At 51.7% G+C, this 16,551-nt stretch overlaps 1 protein-coding gene across 2 annotated transcripts in view; it reads right to left on the bottom strand.

The window, feature by feature from the left end:
* Positions 1-15,608, bottom strand: part of Smad3 (SMAD family member 3) — a 110,013-nt gene extending 94,405 nt beyond the window's left edge. Inside the window, exon 1 of one of the 2 annotated variants that reach the window (XR_005976710.1) lies at positions 14,909-15,250. Coding sequence is in view for 1 of the 2 variants with exons in the window: in XM_041679488.1 (XP_041535422.1) it covers positions 14,909-15,114 (206 nt within the window). In the remaining variant the exon portion in view is untranslated. Of the gene's footprint in view, positions 1-14,908 lie in introns of both variants that reach the window. The other variant, XM_041679488.1, reaches the window with a different exon arrangement.
* Between the last annotated feature and the right edge of the window lie 943 nt (positions 15,609-16,551).

Genomic DNA, 16,551 nt, shown 5'->3' with positions numbered 1-16,551 from the left:
AGGCTGCTGGGGCTGTACATGTTTAAAGAAAATGATGTTCTCAACAGCTGTGTCCATCTGTGAACCAACCACAAGACGATGCGATTCAAGGCCAGTGAGCTGAGGATGGCAGGCAGGGTGGAAGGACGAAGGCTCCCGAGTCCATCTGAGGACTGAACCTCACACCGGTGTGGAAGGGACAGTGAGGCACTACACCTCAGAAGTTGTTCATGGAGTTCAGGACAGCTTCAGCCAAAAGCATCCTGATACAGCAGGCCTGGCTGCATGGCAGAGTGGCGGATGGAGCAGAGGGAGCGGGGGCCCTGGGCTAACTGCAGGCTCTAAGAACAAGTGCCAAGGGCCTCAGCTTAATATTCGCATATCAGTTTAGCCTCATTGGAAGGGCTCTTCCCTGTGCCAATTCTCCAACGGGCATAAGTAGTTACTATTCTGTGCCTCCACTCACTCCATACATGTGTCTGCAGGTGACTGAGAGGGAAAATCCAAATCGTTACATCTATGAGATGCCACAGAGCCACTGAGGGAGACCAATGGGCACCTCAGAACTCACTGATGTTCTCCAATCAAGTGCTGACATCTTGTTTTTCTCATCCTATTACTGTCCCCTGTCCCCTGGGCTGTATTCCTATGAACTCAGACGTGGGGGGCCGGGGGCTTGCCTGTGCAACGGTTTAAGAGTTAAGAGAATTCAAGGCTCTCCATAGCTGACCAGCAGGAAGATGAGCTTCAGACAATGGCAAAGGCAAATGCTGAGGTGGGAGGGGAGGGGAGGGGAGGGGAGGGGAGGGGAGGGTGAGGAGTCGGGGAAGCCATGCTTTCCTACTGCTTGTCCTCTACAGTACTCCCCTGGCACAGGCATCCATTACTCTGGGCACGTGCTCGACCCACAAGCCTGGCAAACAGTGCATGTGCTGAACTCAAAGAGAAAAGGCAAGCTTGGTGTTATTTTAATTCCTTCCTCGTCACCTTCCAAAATTCTGTAGCAGAAGGATGAGCCACTAAACTTCCGCCAGTCCCAGCCAATAAACAGCAGTTCTAAAGCTCAGCTAACATGGAGCAGGGATGCCCTATGTCCCCATAGACAACTCTGCTCCAGACCACTGAACACCATCCAGGGGCAGGAGGCCTCGTGGCATGAAGTCCTGGATTTGTAAAGGGCCTGGTAAGAGACACCCCTATAATCCCCAAACCCCACCCCTTCCTCCTCTTGCCTCCATCCAGTCAGTATCACCCTAACTCAGCCAGTCCTGCCCTAGCACTGACCTCACCACATCGGGTTAGAGTCTGGGCCCACTTCATAATACCTAAAGTTACCTACTCACTTCAGGACCTCAGACCAGTTCCTTCCCCAGGCAGCACCTGATTACTTTAGAGTCACTCTGAGCAATAGCATGGGAACCGGCTGGTTCTCCCAGTGACTGTGGTTGGGTACCACAGTCACTGATGCAGAGGTGTGTGACTCAGGATGGCCACTCACTCAGATAAAACTACTATCTGGCTGTAATTATTAATGGCATAACCACAGTATGCTCTTAGAAATACCCAGAGGGGCCCAAAGAGATGACTCAACTCCTAGGGAGCACTTGCTGCTCTTGCAGAGGACACAGGTTCAGTTCCCAGCGCTCACACTGGGGGCCCACAACCATCTATAACTCCAGTTCCAGGGGATCTGATGCCCTCGTCTGACCCTCAGGCACCAGCAATGCATTTGATATACAGATCATGCAGGCAAAACACCCATACATGTACAACAAAAAAATTTAAATCACTTTTTTTAAAAAAAAAAAAAAAAGAAGAAGAAATATCCAAAGTGGTTTGATGTATCACTCCAATTCTAAAAGGATGCATAAACCCATTTTCTGCCCATCCCCTTTCTTTCTTAAGGACTCTGGTTTTGATTTTCTCATTTGCAAACAATGCTAAAATCTTATGGCTTTTCCCATCAGGATGCATAGGATGTTCCTCCTTGGTGACCGTGGGATAGAGGGCAGACAGCAGCAGTGATACTACTTAGATCTGACATGTCCCCACAGGCTCCTGTGTCTGGACACCTACTCCCTTTCCCAGCTGGGGTACAGTGTGACGAGGTTATAGACCTGGCTGGTGGGTGAGATCACTGCAGAGTGGGCCTTTGCGGACAACAGCCTGGCCCAGCTTCTGCTGTGCACCATGCTTCCTGGTTTGCCAAGGCATCAACAAGCTGAGCTGCAAGCTCCTCTACCACAGCCCAAGCTGCCCATGCCACCTATCTTCTCCACACGGAGGACCACATCCTTGACACAAACACCCTCGGTCTTCCCTAATGCTGCTTCTATCACAGCAACAAGAAAATGGCGGTCACAAGGGGACGAGTCTCAGACACCTTAATTCCAAATCCTGCCGCTGACACTCTAGGCCTCAGCCTCCCCTACGTGAACACCAGGTCTCACTCATCCAGAGTGCTGAGACGAAGAGAGCCGGTGGCCGAGTCCTCACACCGGCAGCCAGCCCGTCGTAGCCTGCGCTCTGTCTGTACACCACACAACAGAATAAGCTCACGGGAGATCGGGACGCCTGCACTAACAAGCCAACCATCCTCTGACAGGAACAAGAGCCGACAGCTCAGCAGCTCTCTAAGACCAAGGCACAGGTGCCCACAGGCCCTGAGTTTAGACTCTCTTCAAGGTGCACGCTGCTCGTGGTTCCCTGCGGTCCCCATAAGAATCTGGGTGTGAACTTGGAAACCTGAAGCACTGTGCATGACAAAGTTGTGGGAGGTGACACGGCCTAACATGTTACTTCTCGCAAATGGCTCCACACAGAGTACGCGAATCTCTTTCATAAGCCTACGGCAGAAGCCCTGTCTCTCTCTGCTCAGTAGGACAGGGAGGCATTGGCACACAGTTACCGGTACCTTATGTGGAGAATCTGAGATTCAAACGCAGGGCACTTCAGAGTTATGGGTGGCTCTGGACTCACCTGCATTTCTAGCAATGTCACACACTCACCAGGAAAAGAAAAGGAAAGAAAAAAGTCCGTGGACACAAAAGCTTATCTAAAAAAGACAAAACTAATCAACCCAGATTAGCAGCAATAGCAAGGGACTCACAACCGATAAGGTGAATTGTAGGTACTGTCCAGATATGCGATGGGATTTCTGTTTTTTCTTAGTGATAAAGGGAAATACTTGTTTAAACAAGTATTTTACTCTCTTGTTTTTTGTTTGCTTAGGGTATTTATTTTGTGTTTGGGTGTGTGTGCAGGCACAGGTATAGAGGTCAGATGATAGGAGTTGGCTTTCTCCCTCCACCGTGTAGGTTCTAGGGATCGAACTCAGGTCCTGAGTCTTAGCAGCAAGCATTACCCCACCCCCACCCCGCAGCTGAAATATCACACCACCCCCGCTCACATTTTTTTTAAACCAGGGCCTTCTTATGAAGTCCAGGTTGGCCTGGATCTCCTGGGTACCAGGCTTGTAGCTGGGCACCACCAGGCCTCGATTATCAGACACACTCATTAGGAGACAGCGCCTATTTCTGATACACTGATAACATTCTGAGTCTACTGGGCAGTGTAGCAACGCTGGCTGGCTGCAGTGTGCTCTGGAATCGGAAACCTGGACTAGATAGCCAATAAATGTGGCACACCGGCCAGAGGCAGTCAGCATAAAGGCTACGCACCAGGCCTAGGGAGCCACAGAGGGACCGTGCTCCTGCCTTACAGCTTTTGTGTAGGGAGCCTGGGCATCCACAGAGCCAGGAACATTCCCCCTCATTTCCCAAGGAACCCATGACATGAGTCATGGCTGATTACCTGAACGCTCACTCTGGAGCCTCCTGGCTGAACAAGGCGTCTTTGCTACTGACGGGCAAAACACTATTTCAACCTGCTCCAGACATAGCCTAGAGCTGTCCACATGGCGGTGTAAGGATTATGTCTCTGACCTGGATAACTAGGGCAGTAAACCTGCTGTTACTGGCCTCGAGGCCTGGGAAGAAAAGCAGGCGGGCAGTGGCTTTAGACACACATCATTCCTCTGCTCTAAAATCTGGACTTTACAGAGCAGGGCCCGGACGCGCCCGCCCGAGCTTGGCGGACCCAAGCGCTTGGCACCAGCCTTCCCAACTCCTCTGGCCACTCCCACTTCCTTGCTCTAGCCACCCGAGCTGCCCTGCCTTTCCCAGACACTGGCCCTCTCCTCGCTGTCTGGCCTGAACTCCAAGCCCAGGACACATCCATGAAGGCCCAGCTAGAGCATTTACCTCTTCTGCGAAACCTTCTGGTACTCGGAGGATGGCTGCTCTCCCTCTGGGCTCCTAAATGGCACTCGGCGGCCTTAAACAGACCGTTTCCCTCGAGGGCCCTTGGTAGTTTTACTGGTCCTTATGTCCCTTTTGGCCTCTGGACAGTTCCCAGACAGGATTTCATTTCTGTGATCTGTGAGGCCCAACACGAAGTCAGTTCTCTAAAATTAAATGCACACTTAGGAGCCAGGCTCCCTGTTTGCTCTCAAGACAGCCAGAGCCATGGGCAGCATTTTGCCTGCCTCAGCCTGGGTTCCAGGTGAGAAAACTCAAGTCCTGGCGATTTCTCCATAGTCCCTGTCACAGTGGGAGGGGCCTAATCAAGGCCATTTTACTGATCACCTGGTACTAACAGGCCTGCTACTAACACAGGTGGGCCTGTGTGCTGTACAGCATCCTCCAACGAGACAGCACAAGGAACAAACTAGACCAGATTGTCCAGGCAATCCAACCTTGGGAAACACCTTAGCATAACCCAGAGGTCCAGCTGGGAATTTAGGACTCTCTGACACCTTAGTTCCCAACGTGGAGACCCAGGAGAGCTAGCCCTGGGTCCCTCTGGAGATATCCTACACTTTAGATGTCTCATGTCCACTGTGGCTATGTTCCATGCCACATCTCCCATTCCAGACAATTCTTTACCTAGGTCCCTGGCACCTTGTCTCCCATGTCCGTGCCTCTCAGAACACGGGCGGTCTGTGGTAGATCTGCCCTTAGACGATGGACCTGGGAGAGCAGCTGCGGGCATGACACAGGCCAGGCCTGCCCCTTGGCACGGCAGATGCTCTGTCCCGTGAGGAAGAGCCTAACAGGAGGGCTGAACCTGGTTCGCTAAAGCCTGAGTTCCTTCTCCTCTGCTCCAGATGCAGTCAAAGGCCCCATGGCCCATGTCCAGGTCAGTCTGGAGCCACTAGCTTCTGGTAACAGCCAAGTCAGCTGCTGAGGTGAACTTCAGGAGGCCAGCCTTCCAGCCCTGCCCCCAAGAAAACACCAGCAACAATAAACATCAAGCACTTACAGGCAGCTATCAGGGACAAGTCTGTGAGTCACAGGGCTCTGCTTGGGGAGCTCGCCCATCCCCCACCCAGGAGCACTGATTCATCGAAGTTTGTTTTCAACGCTATTATTTTTAGTCAGGCAAACAATGTTTTAAACCGCCGTAGAGAACGGGGGAGGGGAAGAGAGGGTCGCTGAAGAACAGCTACTTTTCTAATAGTCTACCAAGGCCTAAGCCAACAACCGGCACTTCTAGGCACTCTAGGGGTACAGGCATAGGGGTAAATGAACTGCCATTTCTTCCCGAGGGTGACCTCTGAGACCAGGGATCTCCAGGCTCCCCTGCTGATGTCATCACCAAATTTCCTTCTTGAAAAAGAAAGAGAGCATTTACTGAGCACCTACGAGGCACAGTGAGCCACATACATGGGCTGGGTGTTTGCCCCCATCTTATCTTAGACATTATTTCATGTGAGGCTGGTGGTCCTTTTTTCCCCATCTTGTCAAATGGGAAAGTTGAAGTAGGTACATCCAGAGCCACTAGGTTCTATGCTGTCCTTTTCTCTGCTTTGTTTTTAACGTTCTGGCTGCCTCTCCTGCTCCACAGGTGATTTAAGACAAACGTTAGGAAACAGAGAAGGGGCCACCATACTTTGAGAGGTGCGGGGCCTCTACAATCAGAGCCCAGGCAACCTAAAAATTTACACTCGTGAGGCTTTGGAGCAGAGAGAGATCCAGTGTTCAGCCTCAGCACTCTGTAACTGGGGGTGGGGGCGGGGGAGACGGAAAGGAAAGGAAAGGAAAGGAAAGGAAAGGAAAGGAAAGGGAAGGGAGCTCTTTCTGGATCCATTACTCCACATTTGGGTTTAGCCCAGAGGTGATTTTTTAAGGAAAAAATGCCTTTTGGCATTTTTGAGCTGTGACAGCATCAAAACAGACCTTTAAAAAACACACACCCAAAAAGCATTACTATTGTTAAAAGCTTTAAAACACACACACACAACAACAACAACAACAACAACATAGGGGCCCCTCTGAGCCATGACAAACTGGCTCCGCAATGGGCAATACAAGGCCTGGCAGAGAGAGCAAGCAGAGGCTAACGCGTTTCCAAGGCAAACCTGTGTGCTGCTTTCTAAACAGTACTCGCCCCAAACAAACTCCCAGCAGAGCCCAGCAGAGAGAGCACGGAGAACTTGCCAGAACTGAGTGGGGAAAGCCTTGGGACATAGAGAAAGAACAAACTCAGAGGAACTCGTTTTCCATTTCCTAGATGGGGTTCAAATTTGTACCCTCCCTGCTCTCTCCGTGCTCACACAATGGTGGGGGGGCAATGTCTGTCTCAGTACAGACACTGGAAAATAAACAGAGGATGCTTCCGGGGTAAACACTGGCATGAGCAAACATTTCCACAGGTGTCTTCTAGAATGCCCACCTCTTGTCGTTAACCTTTTTTAGGCATCTCTGGTCATTAGTGTAAGTCAACTTCCTGCTCCAAGAAGAGACAAAAATAGCAACAAAGGCAGGCAAACTGCGCCCTGCATCTGAAGACGCACAGTCTCCCAGCTTCACGCTAGGGTTGGGTATTTTTACATGCCTTTATAGTTCAGATTTACCGATGTAGACCCAAGTAGCAAGGAACCAGGAAGGGCAAGTAGAGAAGATAACCAAAATTAAAGATTGAATTATAGAGCTGTTTTTTCACTTTTATAAATTAATTGGAACCGGACCGATAGAGTCTTGGAATAATAATTAAAGAAGATTCATGATTCAATTAATGAACTAGCTGTATGCCAAAAGAAAGAACTTCTAAAACAGGGCTAGTGAGATGGGTAACTGGTGCATAACACCAAGCATGACGACCTAGTTCGTTCCTCCAGGAATCTTCACGGGAGTAGAGAACCGATAAGGAGTCCTCTGACCTTCACTCCGGCACCTACGGCACGTGTGACCCCTCCACACACAACACAAAGACAACGCAATTCTAAAATGCCTTCAGAAACTCCTAGGATGCTTACACAAAAATCAAATCAGAGTCCTGAGATCCCTCCACCAGAGCTTGTCTACCTAGACAACCTGCCGCCTGAGAACACGAGAAACAAGAGAGTGACCTGCCCCAGGTAACACAGCAAATCAAGGGAAAGGTCCAGAACCACCCATGTCTGCCATGCCCACTTGCCAAACAACCTGTGACCAAGCGCATTAAGTTTTCTTCGATAGCATTTGTGCAGCCTGCTAAACAAACTTTCAGCCTGGTCCAGAATTAGCCAAACTTCTTCATTAATAGGCTTCCACTGTGTTTTCTGTTTAAACTGAGTCTCTCTGTCAAAACACTGTGTAGCAGTGCGCTACTGTGGCAGGCAGCTGTTGGCAGCAGGGGCTCAGATCCACCACAGAGGACAGAGGCGCTTGTCCTGCAGATATGTTATTTCTCACACTGTTAATTAAGTCAACACAGAATAATGTGTGCTTTCTCTCTCTCCTCCCCCCCCAAGCACGCACGTGCACACGCACACATCACACACACATACACACACACACACACACACACACACACTCACACAGTCAGCTTTGTCAGGAGTTAATACATTTCAGAGTTTGAGGGGATTGGTTTCTTAGCACCAAGCAAAGGTTATTTACAAATTAGCTAAAGATAAACACACACAACGGTCTTACAACTCCCAAGAAGCCACATTTAACCAGCTGGCAGATGGGAAGCTGCAGACCGGAAGGAAGGAGCTGGCCTTCTTCCTTATCATGTACCTGTCACCCAGTGCGGGGAATGAGCACCTGGCAGGTGCACCGAAAGAAAACAGAACAATAAACTGGACAAGGTCTTCTAGAATCTTCTCTGTTCTAGAAACCACACTCCTGGACTGAGGAGAGATCTCAGGAAGCAAAGGCGTTTGTCACCAAGCCCGAATTTGATCTCCAGGTCCCACTTGGTAAAAGGAAACAACTGATTCTCCCAACTGTTCTCTGATACACCCATGCATGCCTGGGCACATGGGTACCTCATGCACAAATACATAAACAAAGGATCCCCATGGCAACGTACTACTGTTTCTAGGAACTACTGTGGGGAAAAGCTGGTCCCCTCCAAGCCACACCAGCTTCAGTTTCCTCCCTGGGCCACATACACAGCAGGATCCTTCCCCCAGGTCCCAGCCCAAGAGCAACCTTCCAGCCAGCAAAACAACACTATTAGACATGGACTAGGGATAACAAGTGGGGCCATTTTCTTGTTTTTGGTTTTAATCAGCTGTCACAGTTAATCTTGATTGTCAAGTTGATGAGATTTGGAATCACTATGGAAACAAACCTCTGGATGTGTCTATAAGGGAATAATTCCTCAGCTGGGTTCACTGAGGTGAGAGGACCCACTCTAACTGTGGGCATCAGGTGTCCTGGACTAAAGAGAAGGGAGAAATGAAGGGGGCCCCTGCATTCAGCTCTCTCTGCTTCCTGACTGTGGATGCCATGTCATCAGCCACTCCAAGCTCCTATGTCCCCTCCATGGTGGCTTTCCCACCACGATGAATTATCCCCTGAAACTGCGAGCCAAAATAAGCCCTTCCTCCCTTCAGCTGCTTTTTGTGGGAGTATTTGTGCAGTACCAAGAAAGACCGCTAATGTATCAGTCAGTCCAGCAGAGGAGATAAGATCAGAAGTTAACTAGCTACCCATGGCCCTGCTGGTTTGGGAATCTGACTCTAAGAGAGGGCTTGTAGAAGCTGAAGATCTAGGGGGAATACCATAACAAAATAAAATCTCATTTCAAACGAGCAAGCCCTGCCCAGTCCCATTTATTCCACAAAGAGGCACATGAAGAATAATTGCTGTACAGAGCACAAAATGGCATTAAAATCTCCTAATAAATTAATGAGTGGAAATTAATAGTCATTCAGTCCATTAAATTGTGTTAATTTTACTTCCATTGTAATACAGCAGCAATCACAAATTTACATTATTAAGCCAATATTTATTTTTCAAAAACTCATTTTAATTAGATTCCTGATATGATAAGCTCAAACCTAATTCTCTCCATTTTCATCAACTTCTTGCATTTCTCAACAAAACTAAATGATGGCTCCACTCATCATTTTTTTTCTATCATGAAAATGGTCATTTAAATGTTTATGTCCAGGGCCTTCAAGATGGCTCCGCAGGTAAACTCTCTGGCCATGCACCTGACGGCCTGAGTTCAAGGTGTGGAGCCCCTGGTAAGAGGAGAAAACTCCCAGAAGTTGTCCTCTGAGCTTCACACATGAGCTATGGTATGCAGGTATCCTCACTCATCGCTCACACACAAACATAAACATTTTCAGAGGCTGGAAAGATAGCTAGGTGGTTACGAGAACAGGCTGCTGTGGCAGAAGACGGGAGGGAGTTAGGCTCCCAGCAGCAGGTTGGGTGCTCACACTGCCTGCAACTCCATCTGGGGGAGAGAGGTGACGCTCCCTTCTGGTCTCTGGGGACAATGCACTGACATGCATATACACACATGCACGTAAACAAAGTAGCTTCAAGTGTTTATATCCTTGCAAAGACTGCTTAAAGCTGGTCTACTAAAAGTTCCATTGTCTTTTCAGAAGCTGGGGTTCACATCCTGTGGCTAGCATGTCATTTAGGGACACGAAAAGCCAAGTTGCACCAAAAGGAAAGGCTAAGCACTCACAGTCATCTGCTAGAGTCCCTGATCCCAGGAAGGAAACCTGAATTTCAGGTTTACAACACTAAGTTGTCTTTTACTTCAAAGAGAAAACACTTTAAACTTGGGTCCTAGGCAGTACTCAGCCCACAAGCACGGCTGTGCAGGTGACAGGTAAGAGATTCATGGCATCTGTCTGCTTGGCAAAAGTCAGAAGATGAAGATGTCATTCAAGACACAGGGCCTCGGGTCCCAACACACACACACACACACACACACACACACACACACACACGAAGTGCTTCAAGGGAAATGGGTAGAACTGAAGATCACACACAATGTTAGGCAAACACCAGACTGAGACAGACATAGCACACTTTCATGTGCAGAATCTAGAGTTTTCCTTCTTTCAAGTAAGTAAGAGATGAAAGAGAAGAGGGTCTACAAGGAAACCAGTGGGGAACAGGAGATCAGGGAGGGTAATGGGAGATAAATATGAGCAAAATACAAGACTTGAAAATGTCTTAATGAAATCTAGTTTGTACAACAAATAGACATTAATAATAATAATAAAAACAAGACCAGTTCCCATGGGCTTCCTGCAGTCAGTCCAGACTCCTCAGACCATGATCCCAACTTCAGCTTTCCAACACACATCACCTCCCAACACACACGCACACACACACACATACCTGCTCCCAACACAGAACACTGTGGAGCCCTCAACCACCCTGGGAGCCCTGCATCTTGGGGTAGGATGGCTGAGCTCCAGGAATACAAGTGCCCAGGCACTGCCATCTCGAAAGGCCCTTGATAAGTGATTGAATAAGTTCCCATCAATGTGTGCTAAGGAAAGAAGACAAAACACACACATCTCCCCAGCACATCTGCAAACTCTTCTGGTCCCTCCTCTCACCCCGATTTCACAGGTGCAGACAGGAGGGTTCTGAAACCTGCTCGTCCCGAACCCATTCAAGTAGCAAAAGGCAGGTTCTGGACTGGCGAGATGTCTCAGGAAATGAAGATGATTGCCACCAAGCCTGGTGACCTGAGCTCCATATCCGGAACTCACATAGTGGAAGGAGAAAACCAACCCCTGCAAGCTGTCCTCTGGTTTCCCCCACACACAAACACACAAATACATTAATACAATAAAAATGATTTTAAAATGGCAGACCCAGAACCTGAATTCTAGGGAGGCTGAGGTTTATCTTTCCCCTGAGGAAACAGGTGGCTGTCACTGTTTACTATTCTACAGCTGTGGCTTCACATTTAAAATATTTATCATAAGCATCTTCCCCACCCCACCTCACCATTCTCCAAAAGTCCCTCTATCTTTTCAAATGTATCTCTGCATCCTTCCCCAGGAGAACTTAGAACACTGACTCAGAGACTAAAGGGCATGGGTCTGGTTAATATCACCTCATACACAAAAACAAGGCCTGATCACAGATGGAGAGTAAAATGTTGTCTGCAACATATATGGGTCCCAACATCCAGCCCCAAGCTGCAAGGGTCAAATTTCCCCCCCAACCAGAGAATGCTAAATGACACTTGGGTCAGCCCTCTAGTCAGCTAGTTCCCCTGTGTCCTGCAGCCCCTATCGGATGGGCTGCCTGGACGGCAGCTGGGAGTAGGCTTGCTGCCTGCCGATGGTTTACAGAGGGTGGAGGCCTCAGGTGCAGAGACCTACAGGGCATCATCTATAGCCTTGGTGTTTGTCCGCAGAAGCCTGAGAAAGCTGTGGTACAGGTGGAGACACTTTTCCTCTCTCCACCAGTTGAGGGTAGCCGAGCAACATTCCTGAGGGCCCCAGGAGGAGGTCACACTACAAAGGGGGTGAACAAAGAGGTAGGAGATGCTCCCTCTGAGACCTACTTCACTTCTCCAATTTTCTCTGGGCTTGATGCTCTGTTGTAAGAGAGCCTAAGATAACTTTCTAAACCAGCAATACCTTTAGCATGGTCCAGCTGGAAACAACTGAGCCATGGACCACACACCGTAGTGTGAGCTGCGGTTGCCTGCGGGAAAGGAGGCTAAGGTGCCCCTGCTGCTGAGCGCGCTCTCAGAGGCAGATGCTTCACCTACCCGTGCAGGAACTGGAGAGGAGGACACCTGTGGCTCCTCTCAGGCTTTCAAGCAGTGGACTGCTGGTGTGGAACTCACCCAAGCTCTGCCCCACGCCTGTCAGATCTGAGATGCCCTGCTCTCCCCTTTGTGGCGTAAGATCAAATTCCTACACCTCATCTCTCCAGATTGTACCACTCCAGCTCTCCGGATCATTCAAATCGCCTAAAGCTGGGGGAACCAACCCGGCATGTGGCAGACAGCGACCACAGCCAAACGGTGCCTCTGCTGCTCAAGATGTCCACTCCATATCTCAGACTGAGAGTCGTCAAAGCCGGGCGCTCCAGATTTGACAGAATGTGCTGAAGCACCCAGTGTCCCCGCCTCCTGCCCCACACGAAGCGGGTGACTAAGTCACACACTTTCCTTTGTCTACTTTCCAAAGCCCTAGTTCTCAAAGACAGCAATGTGACAAGCAACACGCAACCCTGGGGCTTAGCAGCCACCGGGATAGCGCTAGCATGAAGCCAGCTAGTCACCTCCCCAAGCCGTGGCCTTTAGCTTTCTGCCCATGGCCAAAACAGCAGCAGCTGTTGCCAAGGGAGACAGCGTGACCCAGAGGCGTGGGCACAAAATCCAGGGATGGAAATCCACCTTTGTCTGGATCCACCCAAGCAACTGGGGCTCTCTAGTTGAGAAGAGAGGAAAGAAAACAATCCCAGAGCTAGGAGTGTGTAGGTCAGGAGCAGAGGGCTTGCCTAACACCTCAGAAGCCTTAGGTTCAATCCTCAGTGCAACCAAAGAACCAACCAACCAAAACCCTGCTTCCACACCCCACCTTCTAGGTGCACGCTGAAGATGCCTAGCCCTAGAAGGTCCAGGTGGTGTGAGGGTGGTCAGCATGAACTCTCAGAAGCACACAAACCTCCAACTGTCCCGGGCTGGGAAGGGCTGCAAGGGAAAGCAAGGTCAGAAGGCAAATGCAGGCTAAGGAAAACAGCCTCTCCTCTAAGATGCCCCCAGCCCAAAGATTAACTGAGAACCCTCCAGATGGAGCTCCACCGCCCACCCTGGATAAGGATGCTTCTGGTTCCCAGGGTCCAAAAGAGCCTGGGGAAAAGGGTATGCTAGACCCAGTCTTAAGTTTTCCCTCTCTCCTGTGACGTTCCATCTGGTTCAAAGTCAAAATCATTTTAGACCTGGTTGCCGTTTCTGTTTCCCAGCTCTGCCTTCTCCCTGGCCTTCGCCAGGCCGTTTGACAGTGCCTTGTACACTATGAAACACCCTGCACAGCTGTTTCGTAAATGATATCACTCCGAGGAGGGGGCTCAAATCATAAAGCAATCGGTCTGGGTGCACCCAGGCATATTAGGAAAAGGCCATTTCTCAGGATCTGACAGAGACCTGAGACTCAACCATCCCACTTTATCAAAAGGCTAAAGAAGAATGAAGAACCGGAACCGGAGCTAAAACCCAGGTGCCTCTGACCACCACATCCCCACCCCTCCCCTAAAGCCAGCTGGCAGAGGCTCACAGGCCAAGTGTTCTTCCCAGACTGCCTTCCCTCCCCCTTTGTTGATAGGATCCACTCACCCAGGTTTGGGGGTTGGTTTTGTGTTTTGTTTTGTTTTGTTTTTTAACTATTTTTTAGGCAGGCATTCCCACCATATGTGGTGTTTATTTTCAGGGAAGGCTGACCCTGGGTTCCTGTGGACAGATGTTGCTTTGTGCCTTACTGTCAGGGCTGGCAGCACATACACAGCTGCCTTGAGCAGGTGGCCAAGGATGGAGGCCACCCTGGCCCAGAAGGACGATGACCTCTCTGTCTTAGGCCATGGGAGCCATCTCTCCATTTCTCTGCAGCCTAGGACAAACCCCCACCCCCACCACCAAACATTCCCACCTGTCCCTCCTCTGGAATCAATCTTTAAAGGTGTCTTGAGAAGTGGAGACAGAAGGCTAAGGTGCCCTCACCCCCAATTTCCAGTCGCGGTTATGCTCTGGGGAGGCCCTGGGAGTGAAGTCACTGACCCCTTCCATCAGCCATCTGTGAACTCCCGCCGGACTCCTCTAGCCCGACGGGAAGGATAAAGGAGGTCAGGACAGATGGCAAAGCGTTTTGGGAAAAGAGGGCTCTACAGGAATGCAGGGAGGATGGGAGGCCAGCTCTGGGGTGTTTTGTTGTCTGTCTGGAGCTGCCTGCTCGGTTCTCGGCACCCGCAAACTCTCGATTAAAATGATGGCAAACAAGGCAGGGGTGGGGTGAGAAGAGGGAATGCCCCTACTTTCTGCCACTTGTTTCTCCCGCTTCAAAGTCGGTGCTTTGCTCTGCAACTAAGTGCGTGCGTGCATGCGTGCACAGGGGGTGGGAGGCTGGCACAACCAAATCTAAAAATACTCGATAAAAATGCTAATCCCAAGGCAAAGAAAGAGCGAAGAAGGAATCTGTCAATCAACGGGCTCCCGCTCCTCACCCACAGCTGTACCGACTGCATTCCTGTAGACGAAGAAAAGTGGGGGAACAGAGCTGAAGAAAAGAAAGGGACACACGCCACCACCTCCACGAGCGCGGGGCGGGAGGCGGCGGCGGAGGAGGGGCTCGGCCGGCAGAGCCGAACAAAGCGGGGCCTCTACTTAGAGCCCAAAGCACGGAGAGTGGGGGGCCAAGCTCAGCAGCACCCCTGCTGCCCAGAGGCGGCTAGCGATCTTTGAGGTCTGGATGCCAGAGTGCCGCATGGAAGCCTGGGCTCTGAGCCTGGGCAAATCCGAAGAAGGTTTTGTTTGGGGTCCCTCCACCCACTGCCTGTCCCCTACACTAACGCGCGCGCACACACGCACACCCCCTCCCTCTCCACCCAGGCCGCCCTAGGGGGCTGGGCCGGCGCGCCCCCCCGCTGCTCCGGGCCCCCACCTGGGGATGGTAATGCACTTGGTGTTCACGTTCTGCGTGGTGATGGCCTTCTCCAGCTCGTCCAGCTGCCCGGTCTTCTTGAGCTTCTTCACCAAGCTCTTGACCGCCTTCTCACACCACTTCTCCTCCTGCCCATTCTGCTCGCCCTTCTTCCAGCCCAGCAGGCGCTTCACGATCGGGGGGGTGAAGGGCAGGATGGACGACATGGCTGGCACGGGAGGGTCACCGGCGCCCCCGGCGGGACTGGGCGCACTGGGGACGCCGGGGGCGCACAGGGGCAGCTCGGCCCGCGCCGCGCCCGAAACTTCGCGTCTAACTCTGGAGAACTTGCCCCGGCTTCTGGGCCGGGGCCGCGGCGCTGCAGCTGCGGGGATCAGGAGCACTACGGCGCCCGAGCAGCTCCACGAGGACCGACGAATTGACGGGCAGGCCCCGGGCGCGCGGGGCGGAGGCGGCGGCCGCGAGACTCGGAGTGGCAGTAGAAAGTTTGGGTTTCCGCACGGGGTAGCTGTTTGGGTGCCGCCTCCGGGAAGGAAAGTCCAACCCCCAGCCAAACTTGCTGGCCTGGCTGGCTCTGGTGAGAAGATCCCTCCGCCTCTGCAGCCCTCCTCCTCCTGCTCCTCCTCCTCCCCTGCGATCGCCTCCTCGCAGGGCCGGCCAGAGCCGTGCTGCCGCGCTCCCGGCTCCTCTCCCGCCCGCTCCCAAGTCTACGTTTCACGCAGCTCCGCGTGCAGCCTCCTTCCCAGCGCTGTCGCCGCCCCCTCGCCGCCGGGGCTCCCCGCTCCTCCCCCGCGCCCTGCTCCGGGGAGGACCCACGGCCTTCCCCGCCCCGCGCCGCCAAGCGCGCCCACGTGGGCCACCGGGCACGGCGGCCGTCACCTCTGCCAAGTGCCGCGGGACCGGACTCCTGGGGACTCGCCGCCCTCAAGACGCTCAGAGGCAGTTGCAGGGACTAGAGAGGGTTAGACTCGCAGGGAACAGGCGTGTGCCGCCTAGGGCTCGCTGCTCTCGGGAAAGGACCCGAACACGAAGAGGGGTTCTGTTCCAAGCCCAGGAAGCCGGGGCGCACTGAACTCTCTCAGTGGCCCGGGTTGTTTTGCTTTGGTTTGGTGTTTTTTGTTTTTGTTTTCCTGCTGGGTGAGATCTGACCGGCTAACTGCCCCGAGACTGCGGAGGAGGGAGTTGGGAAGGGGGAGAGGGAGACTTAAAAGTGGAGTTAGAGACCTCAGTGACAACTTGAACAATAGCTGAAGCCAGGGGTCCCTTGGGCCTAGTGAACCAATCTCTTTGCAGAAAACGGGCCTCAAAGACATCTGTTGAATTCCTGAAGGAATGAATGGGGGCGCTTTAGGATTTATCTTTGGGGGAGGGGGAGAATTAACATTACAGGGTGTTACTGAAATTCGACGCCAAACAAGCAAGAGAGCTTCGTTAACAAAACAGTGGACTCGCACAAAGTGGAGCGAGCCGGGAGGATTCTGGAAATTAATTCAAAATTAGCCTAGGTGAGAGGCCAGTAGAACCTGACTTTGGGTAGCCCTGGGGCTTTCCCCCCAACTAGCGGAAATCAGGGCTGACTGCCCATGGGTCCCTCCACCGGTTTGGGGGCGTTACAGCAGGCCCTCAGGTCTTTTACCCTGTTG

The sequence above is a fragment of the Microtus oregoni genome, unplaced genomic scaffold (assembly GCF_018167655.1).
Source record: "Microtus oregoni isolate MIOR12 unplaced genomic scaffold, Mior012 000032F_ref0000030, whole genome shotgun sequence".
NCBI lineage: Eukaryota > Metazoa > Chordata > Mammalia > Rodentia > Cricetidae > Microtus > Microtus oregoni.
Note: the sequence above shows the minus strand (reverse complement) of the source record. Positions and strands in the feature narration are given on the sequence as shown.